Below are 14,286 nucleotides of genomic sequence, written 5' to 3'. Positions count from 1 at the left end.
AAGACCTAATGGCTGACCTACTAGACAAAGGCTTCAAAGTAACTGTCTTAAATTAAAGATGCCCAAAGGACTAAAGGAAGAGATGGAAAAAGTCAAGAAACAATGTGTGAACAAAATGGAAATATCAATAAAGAGATAGAAAACCAAAGAACCAAAAAGAAATTGTGGAGCTGAAAAGTACAATAATTGAAATGAAAATTTCATTAGAGAGTCAAAGGAGATTTAAACAGACAAAAGACTCAGTGAACTTGAAGATAGGACAATGGAAATTACTGAGTCTGAAGAAAAGAAAAAAAAAGATATAAGAAAAGCAAACAGTATAAGAAACTAAGCAGACCAACACATGCATGGTGGATGTCCCAGGAGGAGAGAGAGAGAGAGAGAGAGAGAGGGAGAAAAGGGCAGAGAGAATATTTGAAGAAATGATGACTGAAAACTCCCAAAATTTAATGAAATACATGAATATAAACATCTGGAGTTCAATAAACTCCAAGTAAGAAGAACTCAGAGACCCACCCAAGACATGTTATAATCAAACTTTCAAAAGACAAAGAAAGAGAATTTTGAAAGTGCAGGGAGAAATGGATCATCACATACAAGGAGTCCTCAATAAGATTATCAGAATTTCTCTTGGAAACTTTAATGGCCATAAGACAGTGAGCCAAAATAATCAAAGTGCTAAAAGAGAAAAAAAAAAAACTGTCAAATGAGAATCCTATGTCCTGCAAAACCGTCCTTCAAGAGTGAGGGAGAAATCAAGACTTTCCCAGATGAACAAAAGCTGAGGAAGTCTGTGACCATCAGACCTGTCCTGTAGGAAATGCTCAAGGGAGTCCTGTGAAGTGAAAGGGCACCAGACAGTAACTTGAAGCCACACAGAGAAATAAGTATCACAGTAAAGGTAAATACATGGGCAATTATAAAAGCTAGTGTTAACGTAACAATAGTTTGTAACTATACTTTTCTACATGATTTAAGAAACTAATTTAAAGAAAAAATTACTGTAAAAGCTAGTATTACTATAATTTGGTTTCTCACTCCAAATCTTGTTTTCTACACAATTTGAGACTAATGCATTTTTAAAAACCATTAGCTTATATTCTTGGGCACACAATGTATAAAGATGAATTTTGTGATATCAACAACAGAAAGAGGTGGGGACAAAGCTGTAAAGACACACACTACCAAAGTCAGAAATGAAAGTGGAGACGTTAACACCAGTTCTACAGAAATAAAAAGGATTGGAATACTGTAAACAATTGGATCCCAACAAATTGGGTAACCAGATGAACTGGAACCTAGAACCACAAAATCTACCAAGATTAAATTATGAAGAAATAGAAAAATCGAACTAGTCCTATAACTAATAAGGAGATTGAATCAGTAATCAAAAATCCCCCAGGAGAAAAAAAGCCCTGGGCCTGATGGCTTCCCTGGAGAATTCTACCAAACATTTAAGGAACTAACATGAATCCTTCTCAAAGTTCTCCAAAAGGTTGAAGAGGAGGGAATACTTCGGAACTCATTCTGTGAGGCCAGTATTACCCTTCTATCAAACCCAGATAAGGACACTACAAGAGAATAAAGCTACAGACCAATATCCCTTGTGAATGTTAATGCAAAAAATCCCAACAGAATTGTAGCTGACAGAATTCAGCTGCATCTTAAAAGGATTATACACCATGATCAAGTAGGACTTATTCTGAAATGTAAGGATGGTTCACTAAATGCAGTAACATTAGCCAGTCTCCAGTCTAACAGACCTCAACCATTAACTTGCAAGGGCCAGCCTGGATTGGGTTGGAGACTATCTGCCTATGACTTGATCCCCTTCCTATATAATCCTTACACATTCAATAAAACAAGATAACCCTGGAAAAAGGAAAAACCCTCAAAACATAACTGTATGTAGAGACAAACAAGAGTAAAAGCAAGGGAAGCAGCAGAATAATCATGTTAATGACAAAAATATTTCTTAAACAATATACCACCAAAAAATAAGGTCTTATAACATTATGCAAAGGCCTAGAATTAAGAACTAAATTGTGCATCTCCAAACCCAAAGATCTAAGGACTTAATCCAAAGATCCAGACCTAATTGCCTTATGCAAAGACCTGAGCCCAATGACCTTATACAAAGATCTATTTGGTTACATATTGTTGGATAACAAACTAAATTCAGCAACATGAGCTCAATGAAACTAGTTAGAATTCAAATTCTTGTTGAGATCCACTCTTGTGATAGGTGATCAAAGGGCAGAGCTTGGGCACAAGGGGTCCAGTGAGTGCATGTGTTGGTCTGAGGTCCCTGGAATGTTGCCAAGTAAAGGTCTTCAAAATGATTTTGGTGGAATCTCTAGAGCTGTCAATGGTAAGAATACAACTCACTATATAAAATAGAGATTAAACTGAATTTGTTGTTTATTATAATGAAGGAGAGCAGGCAGTCTCTCTAGGCACAGTAGACCTGATCATATTAGAGTTTTTGAGAAGCATGGACTTCAGGGATTGACAGACAGACCCAAGAGGGTCGATATCATCTGTAGAAGGACATTACTTGGAGGGAGGCTATTACTTGATTGATTGGCACTCTGAGGGGTGATTCTTGGCATGAATCTGTCCTTGAATGAGTAACTTTCAAAAGTGCGGGACACCCTGAGTGCTTGATTTGCAAAAGGGATTTACTGAGGTGAGCTGTCATTAACTGAACAGATTTCAAACAAGTTCTGGTGGTATATCAGTTTTCTATTGCTGTGTAACAACAGTATCATAAGCTTAGTGGCTTAAACAACACACATTTATTATTTTATTGTTTTTGTGGGCCAGGAATCCAAGAATGGCTTTTCTGGGCCATATACTTAGTGTTTCAGAAGGGTGAAATCAAGGTGTGTGCCAGGGCCAGGTTCTCATCTGGAGGCTCAACATGGGTAAGATCTGCTTCCCCACTTGCCTAGTTATTAGTAGCACTCAGTTCCTTTTGGTTGTTTGACTGAGAGCCTCATTTTTTTTGCTGGCTGTCAGCTGGAGCTCAGCCCTCAGGGACTAGATGATGCTTGCAGTTCCTTGCCACATGGACTTCTCCAACATGGCCACTTGCTTCCTCAAGACCAGAAAGGGAGAGACTCCAGCAAGATGAGCCTTACAATCTTATGTAATAGAATCACATAATCATGTACATGTAATCACATATCTCCCATCACTTATGCATATACTATTGGTTTAGAAGCAAGTCACATGTCCTGCCCACAAGTAAGAGAGGGGAATCACACAAGGGCATGAACACAAGGAGATAGTGTTATGGAAGCCAGCTGTCACTGGCTAGTCTATCTACCACATATGACTACTTGTTACCATGGCTCTAGAACAATCAATCTTTTCCTAAGTTTATGCGTGTGTCGTTTATGGAGACTCCTACACTGGGAATGCAAAATGGTAAACAACTTTGATAGTTTGGCAGTTTCTTCAAAAGTTAAACTTACCATACGGCCCAGCCACTCTCCTCCTAGATATTACTCAAGATAAATGAAAACAACTCACATAAAGACTTATATATGAATGTTCATAGCAGCTTAATTCATAATAGCCCCCAAATGGAAACAACCCAAATGTCCATCAACGGGTGAGTGGATAAACAAAATGAGATACAGCCTTACAATGGACATCCTTCTCAGCAATAAAAAGAACAGACTAGCGATACACACAACTAAGTGAATGACTCTCAAAATTGTTGTGCTGAGAGAAAGAAGCCCGGCCAAAAAAAGTACTTCCTGTATGATCCCATTTATATAAAATTCTAGAAATGCAAATTAAACTATAGTGCTAGAAAGCAGATCAGTCGTTGCCTGATCTGATCAGTTGTTGTGATGGGCTACAAAGGAGCACTTCCAAACTCGTGGGGGTGATGAAAATGTTCTGCATCTTAATAGTTGTGGTGATTTACAGGTGTATGCATCTGTCACATCTATCAAACTGTACACTTTAAAAGAATGTAGTTATTGAACATAAATTACACCTCAATAAAGCTGATTAAGAACAAGAATTAAATTAAAGAATCAGAGACATATGAAGTCCAAGACACTTGGAAATGAAAATAATGTTGATACTGCGTTTAGGTGATTTTACACAAAATTTGCCAATTTACCATTCTCATCTCTCCTGTGCATTAGCTAAAATAGAAAAAGACCGACATGAAACGCTTTAGATGTTAATTCTTTTCAAGGTGATAATCAGTTTGATTTTGATAGAACAACGAGGTCATTTATCATTAAAAATTATTAGAGACGTTGAGCATTTTTCATATCTATTGGCTATTTTATTTATTTTTTTAATTGCCTGTTTGTGGACTTTGCCAGCTTTTCTGTTGGGTTGTTCTTCCTGGTTCTTCAATTTGTTTACATGCCTCCCCAGCCTGGGAGTTCATTACAGACAAGGACTGCATCTCATTATTTTCTCTGTCCTCAGCGCAGTACAGTGTTTGGTATCTCGTTCGTGAAATGTTTGTTAAAATTGAATTGAATGATCTGAATTCATTCTCATAACCCTCTGGAGACTTTAACATTATTCATTCTATTTTACAGATGAGGAACACAAGATGCAGAGGTTGAATAATTTTCCGTCACACAACTAAACGGCAGAATTGGGACTGTAATCCAGGCTTTCTGATTTTAAACCATGAGTTTACTGAAATTGTCCTCTATCCCTTCCAGGGATATTTGCCTGGGCCCTGTCTTCTTCAGGATATCAACTGAGTATTTTAAATGAATTTAAAGTTAGCAAAGCGTAACCTCTGCTAGGCGCATGCGTTCCTTTCTTTTCCCACGGTAGGAAAAAAGACACCGTCTTCTCCCCACCCTCGCTTTGCAGCTCTTTTGGCCCCGACGACTCGCCGTCGCCCGTGGGGACGTGTTCACTGGTTGCAGTGATGGCGGCTGGAACCCCAGATTCGCAAGCGCGATTCGGTCAGTCCGTGAAGGGGCTTCTCACGGAGAAGGTGAACACCTGTGGTACTGACGTAATCGCGCTCACCAAGCAGGTGCTGAAGGGCTCCCGGAGCTCCGAGGTGAGCTGGGAGTGGACTCTCCGGGCCTAATATCCCGGCACTCTCCTGTCTTTCTTGCGGTGGGAAGGGGGTCGCGTTGCATCCTGGGAATTGTAGTCCATGAGTTGATGACCGAGAGGAGAGCTTGTTCACGGAGGACGGTGTTGCATTCTGGGATGTGTAGTTTCTGTAGGTAGGAGTAGCGGTCCTACGAGCTACGAGGTCCTACGAGGGAGTGGGATGGGGAAGAAACGAAATAATGGGAATCTGTGACTTAAAGCAGAGATTGCCGCAGACAACAGGTGAGATAGTGGTCCAAACGAATTCCTCATTTGTTTCTCAGGGTTGTCTCTACTGAAGATATGTCCCTTTCAGCCCCTAAATTCTGCGTGGTTTTGCCCTCAATGTCCCAGATTCCTCCCACACTTCTCTGCATTATCTGTCCAGGATTTATTATTTGATGACTTGTCTTTCTGGCCACATTCTTGATCTCTTGTTTTTTAGACTAGCTTTCTCCTTTGCCCTGATTTCCCCCTATCATTCTCTGACTGGTTCTATGAATGAAATTATTTGATGGCTTTTCACACTAGCAAGCTTTTCACCTAGATGAAATGAAAATATATGCCCACCAAAGACTTGTACAAGTTCATAGCACGTTTCATCCATAATAGCACCAAACTGGAAACAACCCAAATGCCCATTGACAGGTGACTGGACAAACAAAATGGGTCTAATGACCCAGCCATTCAATGCTTATGTTTTCACTCAGGAGAAAGGAAGACGTGTCCATCATTTTGTTACATAAACCAACCATGCACATAACATATCATCTAAGATGTCCAGGTTTAGTTTCTTTAAAGTGGGAAACGTCTTGACTACACTTGTAAAACAATCTAGGTACAGTCTTTAGATTTCTGTGACTTTCCCCTGTAGGCTATTTTCTTACTCATAATTAACTCAATAGCAGTGTATCTTAGCTACTCATTTTCAACAAGTATCTTTGATTTTCAACTTAGTTTTCATAAGAATAACAACTCTCTCTCTCTCCCACTCTTTATTTTTACTCATATTTCATCAGTTTCTACATTATTTCATTAAGTTGTGTAGTTGTAGTAGCAAACATAGTATGTCCACAAGTCTTTAGACTTGTATAGGAATGTTCATAGCAGCTTTATTCATATTACTTTAGGGTCCAGTAGAATTGTCTTTACAAAATGAGCTTTCATGTTATGTCCTTAGCTTTTATTGATAGTGGCTACAAGAAACAACTATATGAAGAAAGTATTTGCATTTACCATGATACTATTGTTGAAGTCACTGATCTGGCAATCCCAAATGTGCTTTGTACGAGGTGCCCACATGGTATACTCATTTTAGGATTCAGTGTCAGAGGAAAATTTATCTCTTTTGAAGAATTGTTATGTTGCCTTTTACCAAATAAGCATTATGCAACTTAATGCTTTTCACTTTTTGCCTTGGTTGCACAGAAGTTTCTATGTCAGTTTTAGTGGTAAACATACCTACTTCCTTCTCCTTTTCATGAGTCTTAGATTCTTTTTCTGTTTTTTTTTTAAAATATGTGTGTGTGTGTGTATGTGTACCTATGTAGTAGTTTTGGATAGATTGCCATGAATCTTTTTGGGGAAAAATAAGGTATAAATATGCAAATTTCAGAAAATAATGGTGTTTGTAGTTAACTACCCGTGTGTGTTGAACATCCATAATCATCATAATAAATTAACTGAGCATCTACTATGTGCTGGACACTGCTATGTTTTATGTAGTTTAATTCATTAAGTCTTTACTATCACTAATAATGGAGGTACTTTTCTTATAGAGAAGAATTTCACTTGTCCAAGGTCACACCGTAGCTTGGTGGGGTAGAGTTAGGATTGAAACCTAGGAAGACCAGTTCTAGGCCCACACTCTTCGATGCCATTTCTCATGGCCACTGGCTGGATTAAGTGGCCAAAAAGCCACAGTGCCATCACTGACTGCCCTAATGTGGCTTGCTCCTTCCTGTTCCTCCTCCTGGTTTATTTTTCACATAGGCTTTTTCTGTAGCAGATTTAGATAGGGTGCTCAGTAAGTGGTGTGGATTGAGTTAAGCCGAAACCATTCCAACTTTCTGGGATAGAGTTGACACATTTCTCAAATGTGAGCTTTGTCTTTTTACTGGATCTCTTATATGGCACTTATCACATACCACATTGCATTTTTCTAAATTACCTATGGATTTTTGTCATCTCCTTTACTAAGCTATGAGGTTAATGGAGCTTCTTACTGATTTTCAACCCTTCTTAGCCCCTAGAGCATTGCTTCTTTTGTCAGCAGTTTCCACATAGCTATTTTGTTTGAGTAACTGACAATCCCCATGTGTAAAACACTCATTCTGGACCATCTGCGTAACGAATATTTATTGAGTGTCTGCTGTGTGCCAGGAACTGTTCTAGGTACAAAGGGGAGGGTGGTAAACAAAACTAAGTCCCTGTACTTAGAAAGCTTCCATTTTAGTGAAGAGACAGACAGACAAATGAAGCACACAAAAAATCAGGTGGTAGTAAATGCTATGAAGAAGAATAAAGCCGGGAAGAGAGAGTACCCCAAATAGGGTGGTCAGGGAAGGGCTCTCTGAGGAGGTGACGTTTGAGCAGACACTTGAATGAAGTGAGGGAGCAAGCCATATGGACATCTGGAGGCAGAGGATTCCAAGTCAAGGGTGTGGCAAATGCAAAGGCCTTGAGATAGGAATGTGTGTAAGGTATGCAGGGAGGCCAGTATGGCCGGAGCACAAAGTGCAGAAATCATACGAACTTGCGTCCACGGCACACTGAATGCTTGTGGCTAATACTTTCCTCTCACGCGTGCCTGCGCTGCTGCTCCTCCAGCTGAACTGTGTGCTTGGTAAGGGTTCGTTGTGTTTTTTTCCTAAACCTGGGTAAGGCACTTGTGCTTGATATTGCAACTGCATTGTTTCATGAAACAATACGGAAAAGGATGAAAGATGAGCGCAGAAAAAAAAGGGTTGCTGTTGCTGGGAAAACTATGTTGAAAATCAGAAGTAACTGTTGAAGATAAGTACTAAGAAAAACTGATATTAAGCTAATTATAAGTAAGACAGTGGGAAAAGCCTGGCAGGGAAATCTAAACAGACTCAGCATTCAGATCATTTTACAGGTGTATTCAAGATGTTACTCCATTTTTAAGGAACCGAAACTGGACATCTTAGATGATATGTGTGTGGTTGGTTGATATAAAAAAAATGATGCACAACGCCAGTGAATACATCTGTCACCAAAGAAGAGGCCTTGGCCCCACATTACGACGGCCCTTGCATTCCAGGCAGTCACAAGTTCCAAAGTTCCATCAAGTTTATCTTCTGAATGCCTCTCAACTCTCCTTTCCACCCACCCCCGCTGCCCTTTTTCTTTTACTGCCACTTCTATGGTTTAGGTCACTCCTGTTGCTTGGCTACAGTACTGCAGTGTTCTCCTAATCGATCCGCCTGCTTTTAGTCCTCCATCTAGACCATTCTGCTTACCACACTTCTAAAACAGTAAATCTCATCACGGCACTTTTTTGTAAAATTACACTTCAAAATTCTGAACACCAGCCTTTGGTCTCAGCTTAGAGGTCACTTCTTTCAGGAAGCCTTCCCTGAGCATCTACCCTGTATAAGTTAGACACCCCTGCCCCTCAGCTTCCAGGGCATTCAGCACTTCCCTGTCAGCACTTACCACAAGGTACTGCAGTGCCTTTGTCCTCTTTCTAATTACAGATTCTGAGCCCTGTATTCTGAGACCAGGGCTGTGTCTCTTACTGGCATATCGAAAGCACTTAAATATTTGTTGAACGAATGAGGAAGATTCTATTAGAACCCTTTCTTTCCGTCATCAGTTTGACAGTCACCATCCCCTACCGACTGGAGTTTGGAGTTGGCCATCTAAAAGTGGCCACAAGGAGGGAACAGGAACTCTCATACAGGGTGGGAACGCAAAATAGTATAACCTTAATGGAAGGAAATTTGGCAATACGTAGCAAAATGAAAATCCTCTGATCCAGCAATCACAATCAAGATTCTGAGTCTCTCCCAAAGAAATGCTGGCAAAAAAAAAAAAAAAAATACAAAGATTTGTAAGGTATTTTTGTAGCACCACTTGTAATAGTAAAAGACTGGGACCAGCCCCAGAGTCTTTGGCAGAGCACTGGTTGAACAACCTCATGGGACATCTGTCCAGTGGAGGGCTCAGCATCTGTAAAAGAACGACCTGGAGATTCAGTATATATTGCTGCAGAGCTGTCTCAGTGTGTATTTTTAAGTGAAAATGGCAGGGCATGGAAGAGTGTACATAGGAGGTTACACTTTAAGTAAGGAGCGGGGTGCAGAGTATATACCTATGTCCGTTGTTTGATAAACAATGGAGTGCTAAGCCCCAGACTAATGAAAATATTTATGCATGGGGAGAGAGAACAGGGAGGGGAAGAGGCAGGAAGAAAGGTCTTATTTTATTGTTTTGCCTTTAGAAGCACATAGAGTTTTATTAATTTTCAAACTTAAAAATAGTAGGTAGGGGGTTGAGCTCAGTGGTAGAGTGCGTGCCTGAAGTGCACGAGGTCCTAAGTTCCATCCCCAGTGCAGTTAAGGGAAAAAAGAAAACTAAATAAAACTTGCTCTGGGGGAAGGAATCTGAAGGCTGTCGCAGTGCTGGTGTTCCTGGTTGGTTTGAAGTCGTCGGTTCCCCTTTCACCAGAATCTGTCAGACCCAAGGGAACAGGGAAGGTTGGTGGGACGCACCTAACAGTGGCTCCCTTTCCGTGGCTGGGCTTGACATCTGCCAGGACTAGGCGCAACAGCAGGCCAGGAACCTTCGCTGATCTCTTCTTGCCTCTCAGCGCTGAGTCAGGTCTCCTGACCACAGGCCGCCCAGTGAAACAGAGCTAGAGCTCAGCCTCTCTGGTTCTCAGGGTGAGCTCACTAAATCCGCTTCCGCTTTTCTCCGTTCTTCTCTCTCCCCCAGCTCCAGCTGGCCATCCTTCGAAAGCTAGTTTCCCACTCTCAGTCCAAGCTCCTTCGCAAGCCTTTTTTCCCCCGACTCTGTCTCTCATTCCATTTATAAGTAGCTACATTCCTCCTGTCCTTCAAAATCCTGTCCCAACTCCCACTCTCTCATGCCTCTCACACCACCCCAAGTCTCAAATTTGCCTTTAAAGATTCAGAAGTTAGGTTCTCCCCGGGCTTGTGGAGCCAGAGGGTTTTTTTTTTTTTTTTTTTTTTTGTGGCAGACTTTCCCTCTCAGCACTTGATTGATACTAAGCTTAGCAGTTCAGGAGCCCTTGATTTCTCAGACAGTCGCCCTCAGAACAGATGTCGAGCCCATGCTCGAACAGCCATAGTGACCATAAAATGGATTTTCAACAGGAACAAATGGGAAATTATACTCCATTCCATTCAGAGGGTTTGTATTTGTATGGGTTGGGAAAGTCGGAGGAGGGGGGAGGGTGGTGGTATAATAGCAGAAGAGAGAAGATTACAGGAAGTTGGGAGATTTTGATTATTACCATTTTCTTTTTATCTTCCAGCTGCTAGGTCAGGCAGCTCGAAACATGGTACTACAGGAAGATGCCATCTTGCACTCAGAAGACGTAAGAAACAATTTCTGTTGTGATTTGGGTTTTATAAACGTAGTTTGTGTGGCTCCAGGGAAGTGAAATGTTCTATTTCTCTTTTTGTTTTGTTTTTAATGCAGAGTTTAAGAAAAATGGCAATAATAACAACACATCTTCAATATCAGTGAGTACGCCCGTCCAGTGACTGTTTAATTTGCTACAAAATCATTAAATTATTTCCTGCAGGCTGCTTCTTGTGGCCATTGTGTTTCAGTACATTTCCCTGTGGAGGCAGGAGCTGGGAGTAAAGGTGGGGTTGGTCAAGGATGTGTTCCTTCTGGAAGAGATGCCTAAGACTGCAGAAGAAATTCGGGTAGGGGGTGCGATCAGAGCAGGGACCACCTTTTGTGAACCTCACTGTTAACTTGAGGGCCCCTCAGAGGGAGAGACTGCAAATCCCGTGAGGACAGGGCTTATGCCAGGACTGTGCTGGCATAGCGCTTGGCACCCAGTAGGCACTTAATCAGTATCTGCTGGCTGTCTGTGCCTGGGGTCTCTCCTGGAGCGTCTGTACCTTCCCTGGGGAATCACGTATAGCTGTGACGTGTATCTGACATTCTCACATGTAACCCAGCTGTAGCTACGGTGAAATCATCTGGGAGATTTTGAAATATAGAGATTCCCTTCTCCATAGTTTTGGACAAAAATGATAATTTAATTAGCTTTTCATCTTATTTCATTTTGCTTTTTATTTTATGTAGTTGATATTATACTTATGTACCTATTAAGAATATCTGATTGAAAATTTAATTCTTGATATTTAAATAAATAAATGTTCATTCTTTGGGTGTGTACCTAACAGGTATGTGACCGTCTGACTCCACATACCCAGACTGAATTTGAGCCATGTGTGTAGTTTGCTGGACCACATCTCTCACTCTTACAGAGTATTATTACATTTTTAGGTTTAGAATCCATCTTTCTAGTAACTCTGCATGCAGATATTGTAGCACAGTCTTAGGATAGAATGGACAGAAATCTAAAATGTGACAAGCTAGAAATTTGTTCTGCCGATATATGTATATATGGCCATAACTTCTACTTCACTGATTTTCTTATGTTTATTTTCCTCTTTCCTTTTCTGATTTAGGCAAGAAGCTATTCAGAAGAAGTAAGTAACCCCAAAGGTAGAGGAGTTGGGGGCCAACTGTAGCAGGGTGGGGGAAATTATACTGCTGGGCCTTGGATCAGTATACAACTCTGGTTGACATATGTCCTTATATTGACCTGTGCTCTAGGATAGCTCATTGGGGATACAAGGAATATTTCAAAGGCATACCATAAGTCAATTCACTGCTAGTAAAGGCTTTCTAAAAGTTATAGGGTGTAGAAACCAACCTTAAGGGATAGAAAACCTTTCACATTGGTATTATTCATTAAGTAGAGTAAACATACTAAAGTCATTAAGCAGCCTTGTTTTTTTTTAAGTGGATTAAATCTGTCCCTTGAAATATTGTTTACACTACTGATTTGCTTTACAAACCTTTTCTTCATAGTTTAAACATGTCTGGGGCCCTAGTGGACCCATATAAATTTTGATTTAGCTTCAACAGAACTATGCATATAATATGCTTTGTGCAAATAATTTGTATGATATGTTATTTATTTATTTATTTATTTATTTATTTATTTATTTATTTATTTATTTATTTTGCATCAACTATATTTTCATTTGCAGTATCCAGCTCTCTCTTTTTCTAGAGAGAACATGTGAAATTGGACTTGCAGGGACAGTAAACCATTGCATACAAAGAATGTAGAGGATTACTCTTGTCTCTTCACCCAACAATGAATTGACCCCACCAATAACCTCTACATTCAAAGCCAAAAGAAAGTATGATTACATAGAGGGTTGCTATGACAATGAGCTGTCATCAGTGCTCATTCCAGATAAACTTTTTTTCTCTATTCTAATTTATAGTGTTGAGCAGTCATCAAATCTACAGGACCAGTTGAATCATCTGTTGAAATAGAATGGCTTGTAAGAGGACAAAAGCACTTTTTTTGCCTGACACTGAGGAGGAAATATCTTACCTAACCATTGTCCTGTGGGTTTGATTTTCCATTTTCTTCTCCAGAAGATAAATTAGAAAAGATCTATGACAATGAACAGTTTCACATGAAAAGAAGCTAGGTGATTGAATTTTGGAAGCACTTCTTGAATCAGATGAACCCATGTTCTTCTGGAATTTTTAGTTGCTCTATTAGTTTGATATTAAAGCAAAGTTAAAGCATATCTTAGTTTTTCCCATAGAACTTTAATATGTCAAAAGCCATATTGTCTAAATGTGTTTCTTAAGCAAATACAGAGTAATGTTTTAAATTCAGACATGGAGCTTCTATTGTGAACATATAAGAATGATTACTATTCTTTTAAAGACTTTTTTCTTTTAATCAGACAGTCGGGAGGTATTTTAATTTTGTGGTCACAGAATGGTGTAAGGTAATACCTGTTGTTTTCTATTCTTCTCTAGTAACTAAGAGAAGATACTTATTTTTTGTTGTTGTTGTAGCAAATCCTTAAATGAAAATTTGGCAAATGGTATCATATCTGTCCAGCTGCAACCTCCTGCCTTGACCTTCATTCCTAGAGTTTCTTTGTTGTTGTAACTCTTGATTAACTGGCCTTGGGTTCATTTTGTAATTTTGCTAGTCATCAGCAAATTCACTTGTATGACATTATTGCCAAATGAGAACGCAGTTGAGTTACTGTAAGTGCTTTTGGTGTAGGGTCATGTGGTGTAGGTCATGGAGAAAACCTTACGTTTGTAGACGTTTACCTATGTTCATTGAATTTATCTTAATAAATGTCATTACCACTGTCTGTTGTTAAGTCTGAATGTCTTCACTTTGTTTGAATTTAAAATGAGACTCCATTCTGTTCTTAATTTACTAAGGTACTGTGAGAAAGCTGACATAAGAAAATGGTGTTTTTACTGAAAAAAAAAAAGGCAAGTATAAGTTCAGTTTAATTCAAATTGTTTATCATCACGTTGACTAATCATATAAGACTGCATTTATTCCTCATTATTTATATGCACATTAACTTAAGGTAAAAACAAATTAGGTATGAAGGAATTCACTTATGCATTCATTCTATAAACATTTATTACAATTAGTAAATGTAAACAGGCTCAATTTACCTTAAGAAAGAAGAGTTGCAAACTTACAGCAAACGTCATACTGGGGGTAAAATGTTAGATGCATTATCCAAGAATGTTACTGTCAGAGTTTCTATTCAGCATTTTGTTGGAAGCCATGCCTAATGCAGAAATTAAAGGTAAACGTAACTGTTAGCAACGAAGAGACAAAATTGTTATCATACAGTAGGATTATCTACTTAGAAAATCCGAGGACTGATTAAAAGAAAAGTCACCAGTTTAGAAAACAAAACAAAGTTCAACCATCCAAGTATATAAGAAGTAAAGAAATATTTAAGATGAAAAAAAATTAAAGGTACAGTCTATGTTTTCTTCATCATGCTGAACAAATAATAAAGAAGCAGTCATTACTTACATTACATCTGATAAAATAAGTTTCACAGTCAAAAGTTTAATGGTAAATAAAGATGAAATTTATAT

General features: G+C 39.2%; 1 protein-coding gene across 1 annotated transcript; it reads left to right on the top strand.

The window, feature by feature from the left end:
- The first annotated feature begins 4,844 nt into the window (after nucleotides 1–4,844).
- Nucleotides 4,845–13,529, top strand: BORCS7 (BLOC-1 related complex subunit 7). Its single transcript, XM_010970975.3, has 5 exons — nucleotides 4,845–5,059; nucleotides 10,619–10,681; nucleotides 10,786–10,829; nucleotides 11,796–11,816; nucleotides 12,627–13,529. Exons 1-5 carry the CDS (start codon nucleotides 4,922–4,924, stop codon nucleotides 12,676–12,678), a joined length of 318 nt encoding a protein of 105 aa, XP_010969277.1. The 5' UTR covers nucleotides 4,845–4,921; the 3' UTR covers nucleotides 12,679–13,529.
- The last annotated feature ends 757 nt before the right edge of the window (nucleotides 13,530–14,286 follow it).

Source organism: Camelus bactrianus, chromosome 11 (genome assembly GCF_048773025.1).
Source record: "Camelus bactrianus isolate YW-2024 breed Bactrian camel chromosome 11, ASM4877302v1, whole genome shotgun sequence".
In the NCBI taxonomy this organism is placed as follows: Eukaryota; Metazoa; Chordata; class Mammalia; order Artiodactyla; family Camelidae; genus Camelus; species Camelus bactrianus.
The sequence above is the reverse complement of the archived record's forward strand: the minus strand, read 5'-3'. Positions and strand labels throughout refer to the sequence as shown.